We start from the raw sequence: 23492 nt of genomic DNA, 5'->3' as shown, positions 1-23492 counted from the left end.
GGGGTTGGCAGGGCCAGTAAGGCCTGTTGGTGCCCTCAGGACCCTGGCAACTGAATATAAATAACCCACATAGCTCTGAGTTCTTGATACCTGAGCAGGTCCATAAAAGGAGCAATAAGAACAAGAACCCTCTTTAGATATATAAAAGCTTCATAGCTGCAGGTGTATAATCCCTCTTCTATGCAAACACACTCCAGCTTGTGTCATCAAAGTGAACAATCTCCTAAGGGAAGGTGGAGCAGGACTAGCTGGACAGTTGCCAAGCAATACTTGCCTGTAAGAAGTTACATTACCAAAATCATCAGTGTTAAGAAGACCTTTTCCTTAAAACTTCCAGTTTCTCTGTGAGCTACTGATGGGATGCATTTCTCCAGCCACATGTGTAGTCCAAGAAATGCCCTGTGTTCTTTAAGCAGATCATTCAAAAGATCCAGGGAGAAAGGACACCTTATAGCTATGTCTGCAACACTGTTGTAAAAATAGCCCCAAGGCTACCCTCAAAATCAGACTCGCACACTGTGCAGCCAGTGAGGTTACTAATAAAATCACTAGCTGAAACATGTCACCACATCAAACCCAGTATGTTGACAGGCCATCAGATGCATCACATAAATTATGGGAAAGGATGGCTGGAGCAGGTAATGCTTCAGCCGCTCTCTAGACTACTCCTCCATTACAACAGAAACATTACCTCTGGAACTGCATGGAAGAGACTTGTCACTCTCATTTAGTAAATGATTTCTTTAACCTTTGCTGTGGCATCTGTTGCATTGCAAATATTAAAAATTAGCCATCTGCCAGAACTGTCTAGCCTGAGATACCTCTGAAATGTTGCTTCTCTAAAGGAAGGAGGGAGGTTGAAGAGAGAACAGCAAGCTGGGCTACTGCTACCTACCGAGTGGGTGCAGAGAAAGAATATTCAAGTTGAGCAGAGTGTGGCAGGGAAGAGAAACACACTCCATTTATAACTTTCTCCCTGTTTTAGGACATGAGAGCCGTCCTTCAGCTGGAGGGGAAGCGCACAGCCACTTACTGTGCTGTGATCACTAGTGCCGGAGAGCTCAGCGTTGGCTTGGGAGATATGGACATCCACCAAGAGATAACAGAGCAATACGTATGCATGCCATCTGATTTGTAAACCTCTGCTTATGAGAAGGAGAGTGGATGTATGAGAAACAGCAACCAGTGAAACTGTACCAGGAGGGAGTGGGTGTGCAAAGGGAACATAGGAAAACATGAAGTTAACCCCAGACTTTAGCCACTGAGATAGCAACATGGCAAGCCACCAGAGCTAACTGTTGCTAATTAGCCAGATGGAGCTTCTATCTTCTTTCCCATAAGATATCACCACTACTATCATCCCAGGTATGTAGGCCAGAATCCTCTTCATTAACTAGTCCCAGGTAGCCTATTGTTTTTGGCACCTTAAAAGCCAGCAATAAATCCAGTCCACCTGCATGGAAGGTATTTCCCTCTTTAGGAGAAAACAAACAAATGTGGACAGAATACTGATTAAAGCAAGTTTTCCTGTTTGTTCTCCTCCCCTCCCTGTTGTTTCTACATGCTGCTCTGTATAAACAGGCAGTGCTTCTCAGCATGCTAAAGCCTTCAAAATGACAGGAGTAATGGAAGCAGTGATTAAGGACTGACTCAATGAATCCGCCATCACTACACCCTCCTTCCTCACTCCATTCTTTTGTTGACAGAACAAAAGCCTGTACTTCATGACTGACAGTGACATGGAAGTTAAGTGCAGTTTACTTACCAGTTGGATCCCCATGAGACTGACAATTCCTAGGAAAAAAGTGGTCATTGCTCCCACTTCCATCCCCACCCTGCCTCTCCCAAGCCTTGGCATAGAAAACCATTACATGACAGTTTAATTCTCATGAGCTTTATAAAACAACTGTGAAAGAGGGCCAGTGGAAACTCTGAGCCAATCTTCTGATGAAAAGTGCATTCTGGAGGCCCTTTGTTCAGTCAGGATTAGCAGAGCCGTAGGAGGGGTGCTGCAGAAGCTTATGTGGCATTTGCCAGGGGTTTAGGTAATGCTTATGCCAGCCTCAAAGAGCCAACGGCAACTCACCACTCTGCCTGCTTCATAGATAGCAACAACCACAGAGCGCTGTGTGTAAGATTGCTGTAACCACTGCAGTAAACATTAAAGGTGGACAGGGCATGATCAGACTAAGCAAAATGTAATGTGAAAAAGAAAGAGCCAGACTATATGCCTCATTCAAGGTGTTACTTAAGTCCTTCATCAAGGAAGGGGGCTACAGACCAAAAGCCCCCATCTCACCAGCATTGTTAGCACCAAGTTCAGAAGGAAAATGAACTTTCAGACATGGTTCTCTCTTTCACTGCTTCTTAATTGACTGACTCTCTTGCTGGCTGCACACTGCAATTGCCCCTCTTCACTTTGCTTGCCTGTTCATTGCAGGAGGTGTTGCAAATCACTCCTCAGGTCCTGAATCCTCCCCACACATTGTGTAGGAAGCCCGGCCACCTAATTTTTTATGGATTATTAAATTTTTTATCCACAAAATTCTGTGTGGATTCCACTCAATGGGCCAGTCACCTAACGGTTCTTTTTTGTATCAATAAGCCTAACTATGTAGGCATCCCTTTATCATTTCAGGCCTTTGCACTCCACCCTTGTGGAATTTGGCAGGACCAGGGAGTGAAACATTGTGATGAACAACAAGCTGTTAAGCTGTCTCAGGATGCAGTGGGTGTACAGAAAACATCTAAATGACATGCACAGCAATCAAAGGTATAGTCAAGCCAGACACAACACAGAGAATCCTACAGTGAGCCCCTGCCATTAAAAAGCAGGATCCCCTTTCTCTGTAGGTCCTCCAGCTGACGCTGGAGTACCACACAGGTCTAGTGAGGGGCCAGGCCACTGAATCCAGCTCTTGATGACAGCAGGAAACAAAAAGGAGATGAGATGAGGCAAAAGGAAAGATCCATTTCCCTTAAGGAATCACACTTCTAGGTTCACACATGCATCTAAAGGCTGCAATATGAGTGAAAATCTTGCATCCTGAGTCTGAAGGGCAGTCTTTCTTGTCCCTCTTCAATGACTCAAGTTGTCTCTACTTTGTGTTCTGGATTTTCAATAGGTGTCCAAGTTCAAGGAGAACCTGTTCCAGGCCCCGCTGGTTTGCATCGATGGAAACGTGCCTCTTTCCACTATTCAGTATGTCTGTCAGCTAGCCAGAGAGCATCAGCTAGCAGGTAGGGAGGACTCATCCAGCCCTGGCCCCGTAGCTCCTAACCTGTGCTCCAAAACAACCTGCACACACTGAGCACTCTCCACTGCTGCTTGCTGGAGATACCCAGTTCTTGTCTGACATGCTGACATTATTCTGTGCTCCTTTCTACACACTGCTCCTTTATTTAAAATGGATGAAACATTTCTGCTTTCTTTAAGTTTTTTTCATTCTGTAGGTAAATCACATTCCCAATAGGGTAAAAGCTATAGCCCTTAAACCCTGCCAGAAAGCCAGGAAAAGCTGTTCTCTGCCTTTAAGCTCAAGGCAAGCACAGATGTGCGTGCTTCTGCCAGTCTGAACAGCAACATAGTTTGCTTCTCAGAATAAGTGCTAATGCATCTTTTGAGAGATTTTGTCTGCCACTTCCCATAAAAGACATTCCCATAAAAGTCCATCCCCTGGTATGCTGAGGTCTCTTCACAAGGCTTCCTGAGCCTTCAGAGTCATGCCTTTGCTTTTAGAAGCAAATTCTGAAGAAGAGGAAGACAAAGTTCTTCAAACCTGGCCGAGGCTCCAAAACCAGATAGCAGGAGTAGCAAACCCCAAACCTGGTCAAATTATTCCAGAGCCATAAGCAACTGCATTCTTTCTGAGCAACAGGAAGGAAAATTAGGAAACTTTGTCCCCAGTGCGGGGGAAATAGTACATAAGCTGCTAATAGCTTATACATATAAACTCAGTTGTGCAGCTCACAATAAGCCTTCCACTCCACACCCTGCTCTGAAGTGAGATTAACTATTAATTAATTAATTAATTAACCCATTGCAATGTTGTTTTAAAGTGTGTTATGAGCCAACAGATGAGAACAAGGCTTCTAAGCCATTCCTCTCAGACAGTTGGAAAGCGCTCACGTACATCTCCCCCAACCTGCAAGAACTAAGAGCAATAAATCGGACCCTTGGGAACCCTCTGCCAGCAGGTATTGAATACTGAGTCACTCTTTCAGATAATCTAGACCCTGGAGAGACCTCTCCAGCTTCCTCTCCAGCTTCCATTTCAGAATGACAACTTTTGCTGATCATAAGTGCCATATGGTGCTAAATCAGAAGTTGCCAAAGCAATAGCACTGTTTCTCTGGGGCAGTGAATGTAGTCCAGCTCCAAAATCATTAACTTTGGCTCTAAGAACTACTTTACAAAGCCCACACAGCAGCCTCGTGCAGGGCGACAGTGAACTAGCCTACAAACTGCAACTTGTTTTAAATCACTAGAGCTGGTCAACACAACACTTGTGAGAGAAAACATGGATTTTGTGAGAAGATGTACATTTTCTGAATTTAATGCACAGGCCCATTTCAATCACTTTTGGGGCATTCTGATGTTGCTAAAATAAGCATGCTGCAGTTGAAAATAAACAACTAATGGGGCTTTCATTTCAAGCAAATTGGGTTATAACACAGTGGGAATTCATAAGCATCCTCAGCTTCTTCCACCTTACAACCATCCTTACATGGTTTGTAAGGAACAGGCCATACTGCTATCTATCAAAGAGACCTGGGATGGCTCTCTGTTCAAAAACAGAGATCCCATTTTCACCACTTCATCAATCAAAAAAGAACAATCCCTAGTTTATATACTTGTCTTGGTGAAGCAGGATGTTATGACCACCATTGTTCTAACAATAACCACCCTTTGGGGAAATAAAATATCCCCATCACACACCAAGAGAAATTCAGTAGCATTAAGACAATAATGTCATGCTCCAGAACAATTGTTTGGTCTCTATAGACAAATGTGTAGTCCCATGAGAAGTGGTTTCCTCAGCAAAGGACAGAGGCATGGTATGGAAGTCGAGGGTTGGAAAAATTCATCTTTCTCATGATCAATTTAAAGAAAAAAAATATGTATCAACCAGATTTTGGGTAGTGCTCATAAATAGGCTGCCAGCCCAGTGGTACAAAAAGGTCAACCCAGAACCTTTAAAGTTATGTCATAGTTTTTCCTTCTCCCAACCTTGCCATCTAAAGAGCTACCATCCAGGTTGGAGGATGTTGTCAAGACTGCAATGACCTTGGCCCGGCCTTTGCTGACACAACTGCGCTGTGTGGTGGTGACACTTGGCACTCATGGAGTCCTCTTATGTGGCAAGAGCATGGGAGGGAGCGTCTTGCTTTGTCCCGGAGCTCACGAACAGGTAAGGGTACAGAGAACAAACTCTAAGCTCTCAGTTGCTTCTGTCTGGGACAAAATAGCACCATTGCTATTTCTGGTGGTGTAGTAACAATCCTGGAAAACATAGCACCAGTGTTTGCCTCTCTGGCAAATACACATTTGGGAGGGTGGAATATGCAGATCTGAGGATTAGCAAAAACATTCAAGCTGTCTGTCCTGGTACTTCTGGCTCCTAACAGCAGTGTTTATAGTCAGCTAGCTTAAAATGGGCTTTCCATGAATATTCATAAGTGCAAATTTTGTTTTCAGGAACTTAAATGGCTGCACAAGTGTAGAGGGAAAATGATTTTCCAAAGGATGCAAATAGGTCTTGTTCGAAGTGTGCAAAGAGATTACTGACCTTTTTTTCTTTTTTAGCATCAGTGCAGGACTGGATGACATCAACCTTGTTCAAGCATCCCTTCTCAGCTTGGACAATTCCCACTAACTTTCATTCTACTCTTTCCCATGCAGAGCACTGCTACCAGCCTGTGTGCCGCCCACTACCCGACCATCCACATCAGCAGGGAGGAGATAGTTAATGTTTCAGGAGCTGGTGACAGGTACATTGCTAACTGCTTCATCTTCTCCAGCTAAATGTGGAACCTTCATAATCTGAATTCTTTTAAATGCTACTGCAAAGACAAACTACATTCTGCTGCTTGAGAATTAGACACTAAAAATACAAGAACAGGACTGGTTACTGTGAGTCCTTACAAAGCTTGCTAAAATTTTCTACCTAAGCATCTTGAAGCCAGTCTTGCCATTATTAGTTTTGCTTTTCTTTAAGATCCAAGCCTTTCATGGCAATCTAGTTGTTCTGAATTACTTTGGACCGAGGTGCTAAAAGCAAAGTAGACCATCTTACATCAAAGCTCTCTTACTAACTACTCCAGCACTTCTCCAGTGGAAGTGGGACTGCCACTTAGTAGTTAAAATTGCCCTATAAAAGCAGTTCATCAGGTTCAGCATCAGCATCTGGCAATAGCTCATGTGTTTCAAAAGAGTCTCCTATGTAATTCCCCTAACTGTTCACACAGTGTTGTACGCAGGAGTAGGAAATGAGAGATATTATTCCTAGCCCCAATGATCAATTCTAAGTCTGTCAGAGTAATATTTTATTATGTTCATTGTTAACTTGTCAAGCTATATGTAGAAGTCCCCCCCCCCTTTTTTTTTTTGCTTCATATGCTGCAATAATTGATTCTAACCTTTGACTGCCTTGGACAAGACCAAAAGGGTGTGTGCGACAGATCTTTCCTTTTATTTTTCTACTCTTACCTACCAATAACTCAACATAGCAACACTTCTCCTTTTCTTTCTTATGGGTGGGAAGAATGAAAAGTCACTTTTATAGAAATTTACAGAGGTCTTCAATATTTTAGCTAGGATCATTCAATAATTTCTTGCCAAACTAATTAGTCCAGTTAACGCCAGGGTCTCCAGTTACTCCTTGTATCCCTAGTCACCTCTAAGATGAGTTGACTACAACTGGCACAACTCTCCAAAGAAGACTGGAGCGTTGTTCAGTGCAATCCCTGTAAGCATAACAACAGGGAAAACGAGGCCGGAAGGAACCTTGAGGGGTCAGTCTGTCCTAAGGAAAGCTCAGCTTTGCTAACTACTCAAACAGATGTGTCTAACCTTCTGTCAACCCCTCCAGTGATGCAGCTTCCTCCTCTACACCATCTGTTCCATACATAACCACCCCTTAGCATGGGATGTTTTTTTCTTGAGGCTAATGTAATCTTTTTTAGGGGTTCCTTTCCCTTTTAAAAAGCTTAATTTAAGGGCAGAGCAAAGGCTAAGTAAAATGTGCCACTGCCAAACTGAGATAAACAGAAGGCATACTTTAAGTTTGTGTTTCCTTCTAAAACCATCTGAATGTTAGGGGCCCATTACTGCTCCTAGTGCTGAAGTAAAATTGATCTCTTCTCTGGAAATCCCATTTCCCAGAGTCTCAAGCCCCTGTGTAAATTTTCCCAGTCCTCTTGTTTGATCAGTGACATCCTTTCCGATAACCCACGGCTGCTGCTCTTAGCTGCAGGAATCTCCAAGTGCACAAACAGATCCCCGAGCTGTAAACACCCAGAAACTGCAGTCACATACATGGTATCAGTTGGGCATATAAACTTTTAAAGTTGCCTAAACCCACCTCACACAAGAGGTCTATGAACACTTTCAAGGGTCTATGCAGTAGAGCATAACCCAGGTTTGTGGCATATTCATGGCTTGGTCCCCATGAATCCTTGCACTTTAGAAACGCTGGGCAGGAGATGCCGTGCAGCCAGAAACAGCGCTGCAGTCCTCCTCACTGTCTCTCTAGGGAGTTGGAGAAGATGGTGGAGCCTTTCCCTGGGATGGCATCTTGTCCCACTAAGAGAAAGGAAGTCTGCAGCACTGGTTCATGGTAGGCCTTGCACTTTGTTTCAATCCTGAGGCTCTTTTACAGCTCCGGAGATGCTGCCCAAGGAGCCGCTTCTGTTTTCAGGGTGCGGCAACTGTTTGCTCCTAGCACCTGGCTGTCATGACAACATAACACCACATGCCTGCACTTAGCATTGCTAGGGAATATTGCCCCAAATATTTATTCTGAACCTCTGGAGCTGTTGAGAGATTGAATGGCTTTTGGAAACCATAATCTTCTGTGCCATTGTTAAGGAAAAAAAGATGTTGAGGTATTTAACCAGAGTACAAAAGGTGTTATTTTTCCCTCTTCTGTAATCAGAAGCCCTTGGGATCCCTTAGCATGAGCCCATTCCCCCACAAGTGGCAGGCCAGGCTAAGTCTGTCCCATCATTCCCATCAGCACGCTCTGGCACAGAGCAAGAGTGGCCCAGTGCTCCAGCCCAGCGGCAGGAGCAGACCCTGCCGGGGTTACAGTGCTACTTGCTGAGATCCTTTCTGGAGGGAGGTCCCAGGCCCCAGCTCTCCACACCTGCGGGACATCGGTGGAGTCTCCTCCATGGTGCTTACAGGGGGCAGAGGCCGCCCCATGAGGAGGCAGCCCCATGGCTGAAAGCACATGGGACTGCTGGGAGTGAGGGAGTCCCTTGGCACCCCATCCCACTGCGGGGCAATAAAGCCTGCCCCTTTCTTGCAGGCCTAGCTTGACTGAGCAACACTGGCATTCAGACTGCTTTATTTAGCTGTCCCTTGTCATCCACTCAGGACATAGATTTAATCATTAATCCTCCCTACTGTCACATTTTCCTGTCCTTGCTTTTTCCTCTCGAATGCCATTATCGTCTCCCTTCCTCTTTGCCTTCTCCTTTGTCCTTTCCTAGCTTCCTGTTATCACTTTTGCCAAGGTATGTATTTAGCTGCGAATAAACACTAGCTGTTCTCAGCAGATCACAAATACACAACTATGCTTCAAAAGAGCCTTCCATTGAAAGCCATATGAAGTCCTCTCCTCCTGACAGACTCCTCAGTACTTCATGAGGACCTGTGAGTGAGAGCTGTTGTTCCAAATACTCACATCATTTTTACTGGGAAATCTCAAACAGAAAACCACAGCTTAAGTTCAAAAAAGTCTGTATCAAAAATCTCATTTCTTTTTCCAGCTGTGCCTGTTGCTTCTTGCACATACATATGGAAACTTTACCTGTCTTCCCATCCACCCCCTCCTAATTGGGCGAAAGGAGGAAATGTAACAGGTAACAGATAAGGAGCAGATAAATGATGAAAATAATTAGAGAGTGAGGGAAAAGCAGATTTCTCCCCTTTTTAGATACCCTTCTTTTCCCCTGCCTCACCTGGAAAACTAGGGAGAAATAAAATGTAGTAGAATGGGAAAGTACCTCAACTTCTCACATGAGAATCAAACAACTCCTAAAATGCAAATAAATAGCACTATTTGGTGCCCCAAATTTAAAAATAAATATAAAAAAGCAAAACCCTCTCATTAGAATTTCATCCCTTCTCTGTGACTTACTGAGATGTTTTCTGCTTCTGTTAAGTATTGGTTTGGGTTCAAATGAACTCACAAATGACCAAGTTCCTGAGGTCAAAGCTGTTTCCCAGTGATCAAAACTATCTTTCCTTTCTCTCCACAGTTTAATGGCGGGAATCATTGCAGGGATGCTTGCTAACCATGACACAGATACCTGTGTTCGGATGGGTCTTCTTGCTGCAAGCTTGTCTCTCTGTTCCTATGAGCCCATTTCCCCAGAAATCAGCACTCACAGTGTCAGCCTGGAACAAGTCAAGGGCAGGAGCTGGCCAGAGGTGAAGATATGGGAGATGGACTAGATCTTCTGCACCATGGCTTTCTCACTCATTACCTTATCCTTCCTAACACACCCAACATTGGCATTTCCAGGAAGTAGGCTGTATTTTGAGCTTCAAGCTCAGAAACTGGCTGCTGACCAGAGGACTTGGACTTTCAATGCACACTGTGCCTTTTGGGAGGTGAAGTGTCAATGGACTACATTTGGTGACAGCTTGTATTGCGCTGTACACACTCACTTTTGTCCACTGTTGCTTCCTCTCTCTTTTTTGGCATGTTGCAGCAACTGCAGCTCGATTCTTCTGTATACCACCTGTTGATAATTTATCTCACCTCATGCGCTAATGGGAGTACTCAGCTGTTCTGATCTTGAGTGAAACCTCAGGCCCCAAGCCAGGGAACCCTTGTAAAGAAAAGCTGGATTCAGCTCTTGTAGACCTCCTGCTTTCCTGAACTTCCAGTCTAGACTTTCTATTGAGGGAATTTTTCCTTTCACCATCTTGTGTCACTGTTGCAGCAACAGACTCTCTTGCTCCTCACTCCTGATTTCTATCCAACATCTCCCGTGAACCACAGCCTGTGGCAAGCCTCAGCTGGCAAGCACATAATGCTGTAGACTACGTGACTGATCTTCCCAAGCCAGCCTGCAAATGCTGGATTTTCTTGCTCTGAAGTTCAACACCCCTGAAGAAAGTGGGCAAGAATAATCAAAGAGTGTTAAGTGGGGCCCAGCTAGTGGCCTTTGTAGGATGACTGCCCCCTTTTTACACATGCCTTCCTCTAAACTTTGGGCTTCCTAAATCCTCAGCCCAGAAATTCAATTCTGAAGCAAAAGACATCAAACATCCCCCCCTCCCCTGGCTAAGAGAAGTGGAGCAAGCTCCTCTCCTAACTCCTCCATTTCCAACCCACTTGGCAACCCACTGGCTACCTGACATAGGAAACTTCCCACACGTGGCTGGCTGAACAACCGCACTGAAAGACACACATGGCCTAGCAACCCTCGTGGAGCATTGCATGCAGGGACCAAATTGCTTGGTCTCACCTTCTCTTCCCTCTGGTGTTCCTGTCCTTCAAGAACAAGAAGATTTCCAGCACCATCACTGAAGATCAGGACAATCATACTGTTGCCACGGAAGTGGGAAAGCACAGGCCTCATTTACGGATGGACATGCATGTTATATAAATCAAATGACTCTCCCAAGTTCACAGTGAGTCCATGGCAAAGCGAGGAACAGAACTGAGCTATCTTGACCCTCTGTCCCAGCCTTGAGCTGCATGGTGATACATCCGCCTTTAATCTTTCCAGAATCTTTATTAGCAAGGACATCTACACTTAGATCAATTTTATACAAATTAAGTCTTGTCCAGAGGCTTTTAGCAATTAACTAATGCAGCCAGCTTGGCTATGGAAATCAACTACTCAATCCTCTCTTGTGTAGTTTACCTCCTGGAGATAGCTCTTCTAGTTTTCTTCCAACCCCTGAGAGATTAAGCTTTAGGGAAGGACCACACCAGCTCTGTCTCTGTTATTTAAGTGTTACACAGGATCATTCGTTGCTGAAGGGACAATAACAAGTGGTGGCAGTGGGTGAGTACAGGGAGCTCTCTGTGTGGGTCTCGGAGGGGTGCTTACTAGCTTATACCTCCAAAGTCAAAGGCGAAAGGCTCAAGACTACTAAGCCATTCCCACATCTCAAGTGAGAAGGCCAGTGACCATGTGAACACAACCCTGCTCCACATCATAACACCCACCATGTAATTACAAACACCAAAATGATGGCTGTGGGAAAGGGACAGGGTTCCAAAATAGGTTTGAGGTACACAGTCAACAAAACAGCCTCCTTCTCACTTACAGCCTTAAACTAGCTGGTACTGATTGTGGCTTCCTAGTTCAGAGTTACAAGGGCTGTACATGAAAATACATATTCTTTGCTAGAGCTCCTTTGCTGTTTGTACAGAAAATTATAGCAGCAGATGTGTAGAAATCATTTCTGATTTATCTCAGCTCTGGCCTCCTGCTGGCCCAACCTCCCTTCTGCTCACAACCAGGAGGGTGGGATAGCAATTCTGCAGAAGAGCCTGCGATGGTGAAAGATTTTCTTCTTCAACTTAAAAGCCATGATGGGCACACAGACAGGAGGAAGCTTGTCCCAGCATTACACAGGCATGAAAATACTACACTCTTCAGACTCTTTCCTCCCACCACAAGGATGCAGCACAGCAGGCAGGAACCAAGACGCTTCCACAGATGCCTTTTCACACTGGAAATCTGGTCCTAGAGTGGCAAGAGGTGGTGGATGCTGCGGTGGTGTGGCTGCTGCCCTCTCAAGCCGAGCCTTGAAATTTAGAGTTACCCTCTAGCTGGAAACGATAATCATATCCTACCTAAACATTGTGTCTAAAGCCAATGTTGCAAACAGAATTAAAAAAAAAAGAAAAAAGTCAGGAAAGATATTTTTCCCCAAGGATTCTGGGAAGGAGTGGTGTTTTGCTTTCCATCGCTGGCAATTTTGTAGAAACAAAGGTATATTTCTGGAGATAAGAAGATGTGGTTTTGAGCCCAAAATGACTACATTGTTGGCACAGAAGAGCTGCAGGAGGCCAGCTGCTACCACGCATGCATTGTGGGGCTGTCTCAGGGGCCATCCATCCCACAGAACCAGCCATTGGATGTCCGGGCAACACCACACACATTGCCCTTTGCCAGATTTTGCCTATTGACAGATGATGGTCCAGGACTCAAAGAGCTCTGCTATTGCTGGATGCACCCCAGGCAACTGCTCAGTGACAAGGCCACCAAAGAGCAGAAGAAGGTCCTGACCAGGGCCCAGACAGAGGAGTAGGGATGAGCTGCTGCTGGCTGCCAATGGACCTTGCCCGCTCTGGGCTGGCAGTGCCTACTTCAGATTCAGGCCAGGTCAAAGAGAAGCTGGCAGTGGCAGGTTGTGACCCTGTGCAAGGCGGCTTGTTGGCCTCCAGTGCCAACGGCTTGTATTCACATCCCAAAAACCATCCCCATCAGCACCACCTAGGCCAGGCAGGACTGCCCAGGCTGAAGAAAGACCTAGAGATAGCATGAAACACTCCGGCAAGTTACAGGTATGTCACAGCAGCACTGTGGAGATACTGCAGACCCACTGCCATTTTTCCTCTGTGGAAAAAGACTTCCAGTGCTGGGGATGGCCATTACCACTAGGAAGTGGGACTCAGGGGGAAAGCGGTTAGCCCTGGCGTTCAAGATGGTGACTGCAGCCACGCAGCTGAGAGGGCACTTACAGGGATGTCATAATCTGTCCTCTCCCCATCCAGGTGAGATACCAAATATGGACCAGTATTAGGGAGCAAAAGCATTTGCCATAGAAGCAATGAGGAGAAGTCACACGTGCTCCCAACACAAGGGATGCATAGGATGCAACTGCAGTCACTGTTGGTATTTGGCAAACAGTTCAGTGAACGCTGGAACCGATCAAACCTAATTTCCAGTGGGTTTAGCTCTTGGTGCTGGCTGTTTTTTTAAGCTGATTTATAGTAAGCCTGGAGTAGGCACTCACCCTTTTTTCATACAGAGCATGTACACCAGTAAGGACCCTTGCCTGAGGAGTAAACCTCTAGTGTCTAATAAGGCAGAAAAGCCAACTGAAGCTAGGACAGGGCATCTGTAACATGACTCTCCAGTGTGGACTCTCTGGTGTTTAATAAAAAACGAGTTTTCAGTGAAACCAATGGAGGAATTCACTGGGTTTCTTTCTTCTACCCAGACAACTTCCACAAACTTGTAGCAATTCATTACTTCTGAGCCTGCAACCTTACCATCAAATTTGGCTAAAACTCTCAAAGAACTGAAGGTATGAGGGGTGAGATAGAACTGACAGAGCATTTTATCACACCAGCATTATCTCCTTAAGAAACCATAATAAAAATATAACAGCTGCCTTTTCTGAGAACAAATGGACCCACTTGCATCTTACACATCCCTCTCCCCCTATCACATGCAAGCACTTTGCCAGCAGCCCAACTTACTTGCTTCTTACTTACTTGCTTGCTTCTGCCTGTGAATGTTGTTCAGCTAAAGTATTCTCTGATTGTATGCGGGAAACATGCACACCCGCACGCACACAAACACACCTACCCACCTTTGAGGAGCAATGGGGTGGTAGCGGTGGGAGGGGTGCTGGGGAGTTTGGGAGAGCAAGGGAGGGGATGGGACCTTTGCAAGCAATAGCAGCCCTGTTTGCACATGAAGGGGGAGGTGGGACATGGCAGGGGCGGGAGAAAAGGACTGTGTGCCTGGGGGTTAGGTCTCTGCTCTATAAAAATGACTTCAGCAACCAGTTGTAAGGAAGTGAGGCAGCCCCAACCTCTGTTCCTCCCTCCGGCAGCCTTGGCTGGGTAGGAAAACCCCAAGTGGCAGTGAGGTGAAGCCACCAACCAAGGATGAAGGTCCAGGCACTGACTGCTGCTGCTGCTCTCCTCCTGGTGCAGCTCTCCTTGGCCCCAGCTCTGGCTGAGGGAGCGTGGGACCATGCCCCAGAGAGGCAGCTGGGAGCTGAGAACACCAGAGCAGACCCTTGGCTGCCTGCAGCTGAAGGGGACAACCTGTCCAGGCAGGGCTCGGCAAGTGGTCACCCCCCTGCCAGAGAGGGGAAGGTGGTCACCAGCAGAGCCATGGCTGGGCTCCTGCTAGGCAGTGGTAGGCAGGACGCTGCCAGCAAGCCTCAGAAGCACCAGCTTCAGCCCTCCAGAAGCAGGGGCCTGGGACTGAGCCACCACCTGAAAGGCTATGGGAAATTCAACACGGACACGGTAAGTATGACCCCCTCCGTCGTGAGACAGTCTGCCCTCTCAGACTCTGATCACACGCGGTGTCCATAGCAGTGGGGAGGCCCACCATTTTACCTTGACCTACCACCCTAGCCTGGCACCAGCACGTGGAGGGTTTGCAGGGCACAGATGGAGGGAGAGGATCACCTGGCAGCACCAGGCTCCCCATTCTTACCAGCAACCCGGTCCAGCCCTTACCTGGCTCCCGCAGGGGCACTCCATAGGTGCACGCAGCTCGGCAAGTAAGCTCAGCTGATCTGTTTGCAGGGCTTAGAGTGGCCTCAAAGATGATGGCCTCATGAGCTCATAACAGGGCCAAAGAAACAGCTTCTTTTCTCTGCTTTGCAGCTCCATTGCTTCCTCTAGGGAGAGAGCAAGATGATTTCTAACACTAAGCAGTTGTTATCAAGGGAAATCAGCTGAAGTCCTTAGCTGGTTTGCTCAGCACATAGCTAGGAACAGGTCCTGAGCACGAACAGTATGACAGCTTCAGAGACAAGGAAACCCACCAGGACAACCCAAAAATATATCTCCAAGCTAGAATACAGGAAAAAAAGCGCATTCTCACAGCACAGATTTCTAATCTGGGTTAGTATTTTTCAGCACTGCTGTTCCGAGCAAGTTTTACCACCCAAACACTTGCAGTTGAACAACTAGACATCAGCACTAGGCATCCAAGTCTTGGGATCTTGGAAGAACAGGGATGGAGTTTCACTTCCCCTCCAGGCAGAGGTATCACTGCACCCACACTACAACAGGAAGCACAGACTGACTCATACTGAGCCCCATCCTTAATGCTTTCCCTCACATTTGCTGTATTCACACAACCAGCTTAGCCAGCTGTCAGATTCAAAGCTAAGCTCCCTAGTACTGGCATGAGCCTCAATACTCAGGCACAAAGCGTAGCTCCCTGGTAGTCCATGTAGCGCTATGGGCACATTAAAAGCAGCCAGGACACAGGTCTGTAGCAGGAGCAGCACCTGAGCATGCTGTGTTCATGTGAACATCAGGTAGAAAAGCTGCTTTCAGGCCATTCCTCGTAAGTGCAGCGTGAATGTGCTTGCAACAATGCCGCAGCCCAGCATTGAATCCATGTTCTGCTTGTGGTGCAAATAAGGGTGGAGGCAAGTGACAGTATTAACAGCCCTAGAGTATCACCTGGTATCTTGTGAGGCTTCAAGCAGAGCCCATGGCTGTGTGTGCTGGTGGCAAGTAGGTCAGGACTTAAGTGCAGGTTGGGTGCATTTGACAGTGTGGAGGGGACAGTCCCACTCCATGCTCAGTGTATGCAACACTCCCCAGCTCCCTGGGGTCTCATGTTTACCCGTTCAGCCGCTCTGCTACCAAGCTCTCCCAGCTGTGTAACTGGGGGCACCATCCTTTGATTCGAGAGAGTTGCCCCTCACTGCTTGGACAAGCACAGCTCCTTGCAGGCCCTAGCTGAAGGGAGGCACAACTCTTCATTATGCCCAAGAAATCTACTTTGCTGTCTCATCTCTGAAACAAAGAACTTCTCTTATTTATCAAATCATAATTACCTTTAGATAGGACATAAACAAAACTTGCATAAACCAACATGCCCCAGAGGAAGGCATCTATTCAGTCCCCTGCTGCATGCACCCGACTCGGACCAACCAGACAGCTTAGTGACAAAGCCCAAAGAAAAATAGTGGTAGTTTGTAGGGTCTTAGCCTGTGTCTTTAGTCTCTCCTGCTCTGTCCCCCTCAGTTTGAAGGCAGCTGCCCAAGAGAGAGCAGGCAGCTTCTTTTCCCTGCGAACACAATAGTTTCTTTCAAGGAAGAGGCCAGAGAAATCCATTTCAGTGGGAAAACAATGGCCCAGGCTCTTGCTCCTGGTAGCCCCAGGGCCAATGCATCCACTGGCTCTGAGGTCTCGTGCTCCAGCCTGCCAAATGGGCATCATCTCCCCAGACAGCTCATTCATTTCACCTGGCTGACTCCATGCTCAGCCAGGCTGATCTATCAGGGATGGTGTCCCCAAAACCCTGTGCCTAGGAGGGGTGCTGGTGGGCCACCTGCCCACACAGGACTGCACCCACAAGCCCACCTGCAGCATCCTTTCAGTCATGTCTTTCAGTGGCTTATCATGCTTTCTGCCAAAGGAAGTAATAAATTAACACTGAAACTCTTTCCTCAGCCCCTAACTTCTCTAGATCCTTATACAAAGCTACCACTTTATAGACTGGTAAACAGTTTGTCCAGCTCATGCAGTTTTTACATTTACATTTTTACATTTACATTACATTTTACATTTACTGTTTTACATGAAAGCCAAGCATCCAGCAGCAAATGCTCATCCCATTACATCATATAATCTTCTGCAGCTTGGCTTTGTTTTCTCATGAAAGCCTCTTCGGCCTGCCTGTCGGGGGGAGATTAAGAGGATCTTTTGAGCTCCTCTAATTTCCAGACTTCTGACTGGTGTCAGTTTGAAAGTGCAGGAGACAACAACCCCCGGCAAGTGCCATCCCAGGGGCTGAGCAGTTGACACTGCCACTAAATGACTGGCTGAATGGCTGTCCTCCTCCTATGGCTTTGCCAGGATTGCTGTTCGCTTTACACGAGGCTGTGGTCCTTCTGCAGCCACCAGGGCAGGCAATTAAACAGGGCTGTACCTAAGGCTCTTGCACAAAAGAGGAACGGTACATAATTTGCTCAAATAAAATCACAAAGCTCTACCCTAAGCTTCTGCAGAAAGACATTTTGTTAGTCTCTCTGGTCTTGCTGACCTCCTCTTAAGGAAGAGGGGGTTTATTTGAGGGAATTTTTTGCAGAAAGCCCTCCCATGCTGGCATCTCCATGCCAGCACAGAGTCCCTGGCAGGTAAGTCTGGCCCATGGGCACTTGGCAAACCTTTCTTTTGCAACTTCTGTACACTTAAAGTGAGCCCACACAGAAAATAACTTGGCTGGCCTGGGGACACCACAAGCTCCTTAGCAGTGCAGGGGTCAGGGCTCTGCTTAGCACAATCAGCAGAACCCCAACATGAGCGCAGCCGGGTGTGCAGGCTTGCGGAGCCAGCGGGGCTGGGAAACATCGGACACTGGCACTACGGCCACCTCTCGCCCTTTTCAGTACTCCTGCCACGGGATTCAGTCGCGGCCCTGCCAGAAGCCCTCCGACTGCGACGGCTGCCTCGGCCTCTACACCTGCAAGCTGCCCAAGGGGACGTGTGACTTGAAAGCAGTTTCCCGGGAAAGAGGTAGAGCACAAGCCCCTCCGCCAGAAGCGCATTGTGGCAACGGGGCACCAGGGTCGCCCAGCACATGGCCACCTGAAGGCACAGCCCTTCAGCAAAATCCCTCCAAACCCAGCAAAATCAGATCTCCCCTAAGAAGGTTTACGAGAGTCTTGTCCCCCAAATTCAGATGCCAACTACCACACCAGGGCTCCCCTCAGGGAGGGCCATGAGGGCTTCCATCCCCAGCTCTCCCTTCTTGGGAAACCTTGCAGGTGTTTCTGGGGACACAAGGTGCCTCAGGTGCCAAAGACTGATGGGACAGAAAGTGTCAATAATGTCATTTTTCCAATGCAGTCCTCACCTGCTCTGCTTTAGTCCTTGAGCACCTCTGAGGATGGCTGCTTCTTTTGGGAGAAAAGCAGATCCCAGGGGCACTGCCCTGCAGAGGTGAAGCCCTCAGACCAAAACTTCATGCTCAAATCCTCCAAATGACTTGCAGACACCTCTGTGTCCACACAGCCTGAGCTGTCCTGCTCAGACCCACCCCTGCCCCATGTTTCCCTCTGGAAAAAAGGGGCTGCCTTCATTCCCTGCCACCAGCCTGCGCAGGCAAGCTGAGAAGCGGAAAAGAGCTCAGGGTTTAACTGATGGCTTGGAGTCAACCAGCGTGGGCTCTGCTCCCCCCCAGGCCACAGACTTCTTGTAAAAACTTGGGGAAACTTAATTGACATCTCTGGACTTGAGTTGCCTCATCTGCCTCACAAGCATCTTGGCAGTCTTACAGCCTTACAGCATGGGCAGCTTGTTAGTTGGTAAAACATGGCAGAGGAGGAGATGTAAAGCTTTCCAGAGACACTAGTATTATGGTTTCCCAACTGAGCAACGCTGCTCATGACAATGTTCAAGAGTTGCTTAATTAAACGAGGAGTGGCAGGTAGCAGAGACCTCAGCTTTTAACTGCACAAATTGAGGGTCCCAGTTCTCATGACTGACTCATGGAAAAGAAACCCATCCAAGACTATTAAATACAGAGATGCCAGCTCTGACACAGGAAGCCCATGATTGCTGGACATACAGTGGGCAAGTATAGTGCTCTGGGAATAAGGTATATATAGCATATAGGACATACCCATTATATATGTTCTGTTTGTGCAGTCTTCTCTGGGCATCTGCCATTGGCACAGTCCACGGGAAGGTACTGGGCTAAGTGGAGCTGTGGTTGGACCTAGCACAGCTGTTCTTATGTCTTTTCTTAGCAGGTGGATTCCTCCAAAGCATATAAAGCACTTAAAGACATGTGGTCCTGCTCATCCTGGAGCAACACAGCTTGACTTAACACTGGAGAGGCTGTCCTACGACTGGAGACCAAAATTTCTTGTCTAAGTTTTGTTTTAAACCCTTAATTACAAAGTTGTAAGCATTTCTTTCACTGTGCTTTTCATGCCACTGCTTTTTTAGCCTCCAGGATTTTGTAAGCTATGTAGGTTTGATTCCCACTTTCCTTAGAGCTGCCAATGAACATATTCAGTGGGTACAGAGCCCTGTGCTGGCAGAGCACACTTGGAGCTGTCCTGTTATGTGCAGCCCCAAAATGCAACAAATGTGGCTATTTTACAATTCATTTTATTTTGAGCTGTTAGGATATTGCAGGTAAAAGCTGCCAGTATTCCAGCACGTTCACATGGAAATTGAAGTTCAGCTAAGAAATCTGGTAGCCTCGGGCATCCCAGGAAACTCTCCCAACTCCTTACCACAGCTCCAATGGAGGAAGAAAACCCACTCTGTTGAAAACATCTTTTGAGAAAGGTAACGCGGAGCTCCTAGGCTGAGGCTTGGCTGTGGGGGGACAGCATAGGACACCCAGTTCTAGAGGCTGGAACTGAGCTGAAACATCCTCTCCATTTACCTCTCCACAAGGCTTTACTGGTATCCTGGCCACTTTGTGGAGAGAGGAGAATGCCTTTCCATGCGTGGGTGCACCTAAGCTTTGCAAAACCCAGTTTTTCTATCACTAAAAAAAGCAAAGCAAAGAAAGCATGTGTTTTCAGTAGAAAAAAGAAGAGCTTTTGGTTGTGAAGATAAGCTTCACACACAAATTCTCCACAGCAAGAAGATTTCAAGATTTTCCACTTACTGCAGAGGTTGTTCCAGTGCTTCAGAAATGCCTCTCTTTGGTCCCTGTAAATCCTGGGGTTGTTAGAGCTGAAAAAAGATCCACCATCCTGATCTAATTGTTTTATTCCTATATGCCCAAGCTCATAGAAGTACAGAAGAAAAAAAAAAATCAGCATTGTTAACCTATTCATCCAACCTGCTCTATGTGGCTTCTTATAGACATCGCTCAATTCCTCCAGAGGGAGCGATCTGTACCTTGTTGCTAGTAAAGGACAGCTGTGGCCTGTCCTATGCAGACACACAGGAAGCATCACACGCTCTCATTTTTGTGTGCTTTAATTGTTATCAAGAAAATTCCTTCCTGAGGAGAGATGGGGTCTTAGATACAGAAGTTACCGCTTCACAGACTAGATATAGCTACCATCTGAGATGCGGATCCTAAGACTGAACCAAGTTGTGAAAGACCAAATCTGGCAGTGTGAGTGGAGGGCAGCTGACCACGTCACCAGCCCTCATCAGCCTTTGTATTGGGACCATGAGCAACAGCTGGCTCGAGCTGTTGGCACTACCCAAGGAAAAAAACCCAGATTTTTAAATTATAGCTAGAAGGTTAGACAGGGCTCTTCTATGCACAGCTTTAGATAGAAGAACAGGTATTCATTTAGATTGAACAGTGACAGAAGGAAAGACATCTTCTAAAAAGAGAACTAAAACACAGCATTTAATTAATCTTAAATTACACCACAGCTCACAACAATTCCCTTTGGTGTGGCATTACTGCCTCCTGTGGCAAACTAGACTAAATAGTGCAAATTTTCAGTACGGTGTCAGGCCCAGCAAACCCAGGGGATGATCCATGAACAGGCCCAGGACGCTGGCAGGCCTGGCTCTGTGCCCGCTGCGTTGTGCCCACTGAGGTCAATGCCTTTGCCCTCGCCATGCAGCAGGGCTCACATCGTGCTCACAACTACGTAGGCTTGCATCTCCTTCAGAGTCGCTTTTCTGGTCTTTAAAGTCTGTTTTTAATTCTTGCCAATTTCTCTGCTCCACAAACCACCCCCCATTCTCATATCACCTCCCTCTGCTCTTTCACACTTTGAATCTGATTTGAAGCAGCTCCTGCATCTGAACAGCCTCCCTGCCTCTCCCTCACTTCACAGTTCATCTGCGAACATGGCTATCGCGTGTCTCCTCCCTCAGGTACTTTCTCTAAGTTCTTTTTTCACTTTGTAAAGAGTCCTGGGGCAGAGAGGATAATAAATGTGCATGGTATTGTAAAAGCTTGGTGTACTGAATTTGACTAAGAACAAACACAACACCATATGTTTCAAGTAACTGCACTAACTCTGCAGACCCCTACATGTGGGGCACACTCCGTTGGGGACACTTGCAGGTTCAGCTGCAAGTTGGCTTGTCCAATCCCATTTTATTGCTGCTTCAACTGTCTCCATACATCAGTTGGGAGGACAGAGATTCTGGTGCTGTCTGTCGACTCGTCCCCGCACCCCGTGTGATACTACTGCTGTCCCTTATCTATTGTGGCACCCAGATAGCACTATGTATCATAGATATAACATGTCCTGTTATGTTGTGAGCCAACAAAGCACCATATAAATCCTCTTCACTCATCCCTCCACCATCCACCCCACCTGCCCAGCCACCCACTCCTACCACCACCCATCTCCTCTGTACTTAAACATCAGCTCTAGCAGGGAAAGTGGCTGCCACTGTATGAATCTTTGGAAACACAGGCTTCAAAAGACCCCAGCAGTTACTGGATCCTCAGCTCCTACCGTATTGAGTGGAAGCAAGCTCCTCTGAACCTGGATATTGGTCAAAAAGGCCCTTTAACCCACAATAGCCCACTGACCACAAGGGAACTCAGACAATCTGCAAAACCCCAGCAGTCCTGTGTAGCACAGCTGCCCCAAATATCACTGCCCCAAGGACCTCTCCCTTGCCTGCATGCACCTCTCACTGGGCCAAGCACCCTGCAACCCTCTCAGAGGGCAGAGGAAGAGATTTTCCATTCATGCAGCAGCAAACTTACCCTCTTGTTTCCTTTCCAAAGAGCAGAGGAGATCAAATGATGTTCCAGCCGTTCTTGGTTGGCTGCCCTCACAAGCAGTGGAAGGGAAACAACTTTTATGCCAGCTGAGAAAGAGCCTTCAACCCCCCTCAACTTCAACACACCTCTCTTGTGCCACTCCACGCCTCTTTCCCACAGAGGCAGGAGGCTGGCAGGTTAGCTGGAAGGAGGGGCAGCAGCAGGTCCTGATGCCTCCCCTCAGAAAGCATAGAAAAAAGCAGCAGCCACATTCCTCCTGCCTGCTTCTTATTGCTCTCCCAGGCAGTTTGGAGGACCAGACATTGCAGGGGGTTCCTTCCTCTCATGGCTTCAATCAGCCATAGATATGGCTTCAAAATTGCAGAGAGCCCCAGTGAATGAGGGCAAGTAGCAACCACATGACCTAGGCAAGAGCTCCTCTAGACTGCACCTTCAAACAGCTCCTCTCATCAAGCGTTTCCTGGTAGAGCTCATGTCCTGATTTTTATTCTAATCAGCTTTACCCAGCATCATTATGTTTTCTACCACTGCTGGAGAGACATTACCAACTGCCTGGTAATGCCTGAGCTGATCAGCAGCAACGCTCAGAAGCAGGAGAGGAAGACCCATCCGACCATCTGGAAGCTGGTCTCAGAGGCAAGACCCTGCAAGAGAGCTCCATTTTCGGCTCCATCTGCAACCAGTCCAGGCAAGAGAAACAAGGCCCACTTGGCACCAAGGCATGTGCATGCAACAAAGCCAAGGGCTCAGCTGCTAGATGTCTCCTCCAGCCCAATGCTCATCCCCAGAGGGGCAAGCGGGCAGACACACAGCTCTCCCCCAAAGAATACCCAAAGTGCCATATACCTTTTATGCCATTCACTTTTAATTACATTGCATAAGGAAAGGCCTCTCCTTGTGCCAGGACCCCCTGGCACAGCCACCCTGGTAGCAGGCTGGCCAATCAAGCCCTCAGTAGGTTTAGTGGTTCCCCCTCACCCGTTCCCCCAGCTCATAAGCTCCTCCTGGTCAGTCTGCATCCTTGTGGTCCTCAGTGTCCTCATTTTGCAAAGAGTTATTTCCATACATCTCCTCTTTCTTCCCGTCCTTGGTGTTTGAGCTCTGCTCAGTCCCTGTGGGAGTCCCATTCTGGCCTCCTGTAACACCAAGCAGAGAGGAGGCAGGGCAAGAGTCATTGGTTAATATTTGTTCTAACCCCAATATAAATAGGAAAATACAACAAAACAAAGAATTGACTAGCTAAGAGATCCAATCCGCTGGGGCATCTGCAACATGCTAGTACAGAGTTCAGAGAGCGCTTGGTCCAGTGCATGGTACTGTAGAAATCCAGAGACTTGTCCAGGCAGCTCTGCAGTCATCAAATCTTCTTGTGGCACCACACACCTGCGTGAGCACATCCTGGCCTTCTCCAGTCTCTGGTGGTCAGCTCACCCAAGGCTGTTGGCCCCTGGGAGCAGGCCAAATGGGAATGATTGATAACAGTCCGATTTGTTGCTGTTAAATGGTAAAGCCCTTCTCTTCTATGGAATGAGCACGTGCTTCACTCTTATTTTTTGTGGAGGAATTTCATTTTGCTACCTGATGAGATGGAGAAAGGAAAATGGACTTATCACAGTAATAGGCAA

At 47.1% G+C, this 23492-nt stretch overlaps 2 protein-coding genes across 3 annotated transcripts in view; one reads left to right on the top strand and one right to left on the bottom strand.

The window, feature by feature from the left end:
* LOC106488877 (uncharacterized) overlaps positions 1 to 13566 on the top strand; it is a 32382-nt gene extending 18816 nt beyond the window's left edge. The window contains exons 14-19 of the mRNA XM_067307954.1: positions 986 to 1114; positions 3126 to 3240; positions 4060 to 4197; positions 5245 to 5411; positions 5903 to 5991; positions 9487 to 13566. Of these exons, the coding sequence (XP_067164055.1) occupies positions 986 to 1114; positions 3126 to 3240; positions 4060 to 4197; positions 5245 to 5411; positions 5903 to 5991; positions 9487 to 9682 (834 nt within the window). The 3' untranslated portion in view covers positions 9683 to 13566. The remainder of the gene's footprint in view (positions 1 to 985; positions 1115 to 3125; positions 3241 to 4059; positions 4198 to 5244; positions 5412 to 5902; positions 5992 to 9486) is intronic.
* Positions 13567 to 22710: 9144 nt separating this feature from the next.
* DENND2A (DENN domain containing 2A) overlaps positions 22711 to 23492 on the bottom strand; it is a 66347-nt gene continuing 65565 nt past the window's right edge. The window contains exon 20 of one of the 2 annotated variants that reach the window (XM_067307928.1): positions 22711 to 23003. In XM_067307928.1, the coding sequence (XP_067164029.1) occupies positions 22876 to 23003 (128 nt within the window). In that variant the 3' untranslated portion in view covers positions 22711 to 22875. Of the gene's footprint in view, positions 23004 to 23045; positions 23446 to 23492 lie in introns of those variants that run through there. The other variant, XM_067307934.1, reaches the window with a different exon arrangement.

This window comes from Apteryx mantelli, chromosome 1, assembly GCF_036417845.1.
Source record: "Apteryx mantelli isolate bAptMan1 chromosome 1, bAptMan1.hap1, whole genome shotgun sequence".
NCBI classification, from domain to species: Eukaryota; Metazoa; Chordata; class Aves; order Apterygiformes; family Apterygidae; genus Apteryx; species Apteryx mantelli.
The sequence above is the reverse complement of the archived record's forward strand: the minus strand, read 5'-3'. Positions and strand labels throughout refer to the sequence as shown.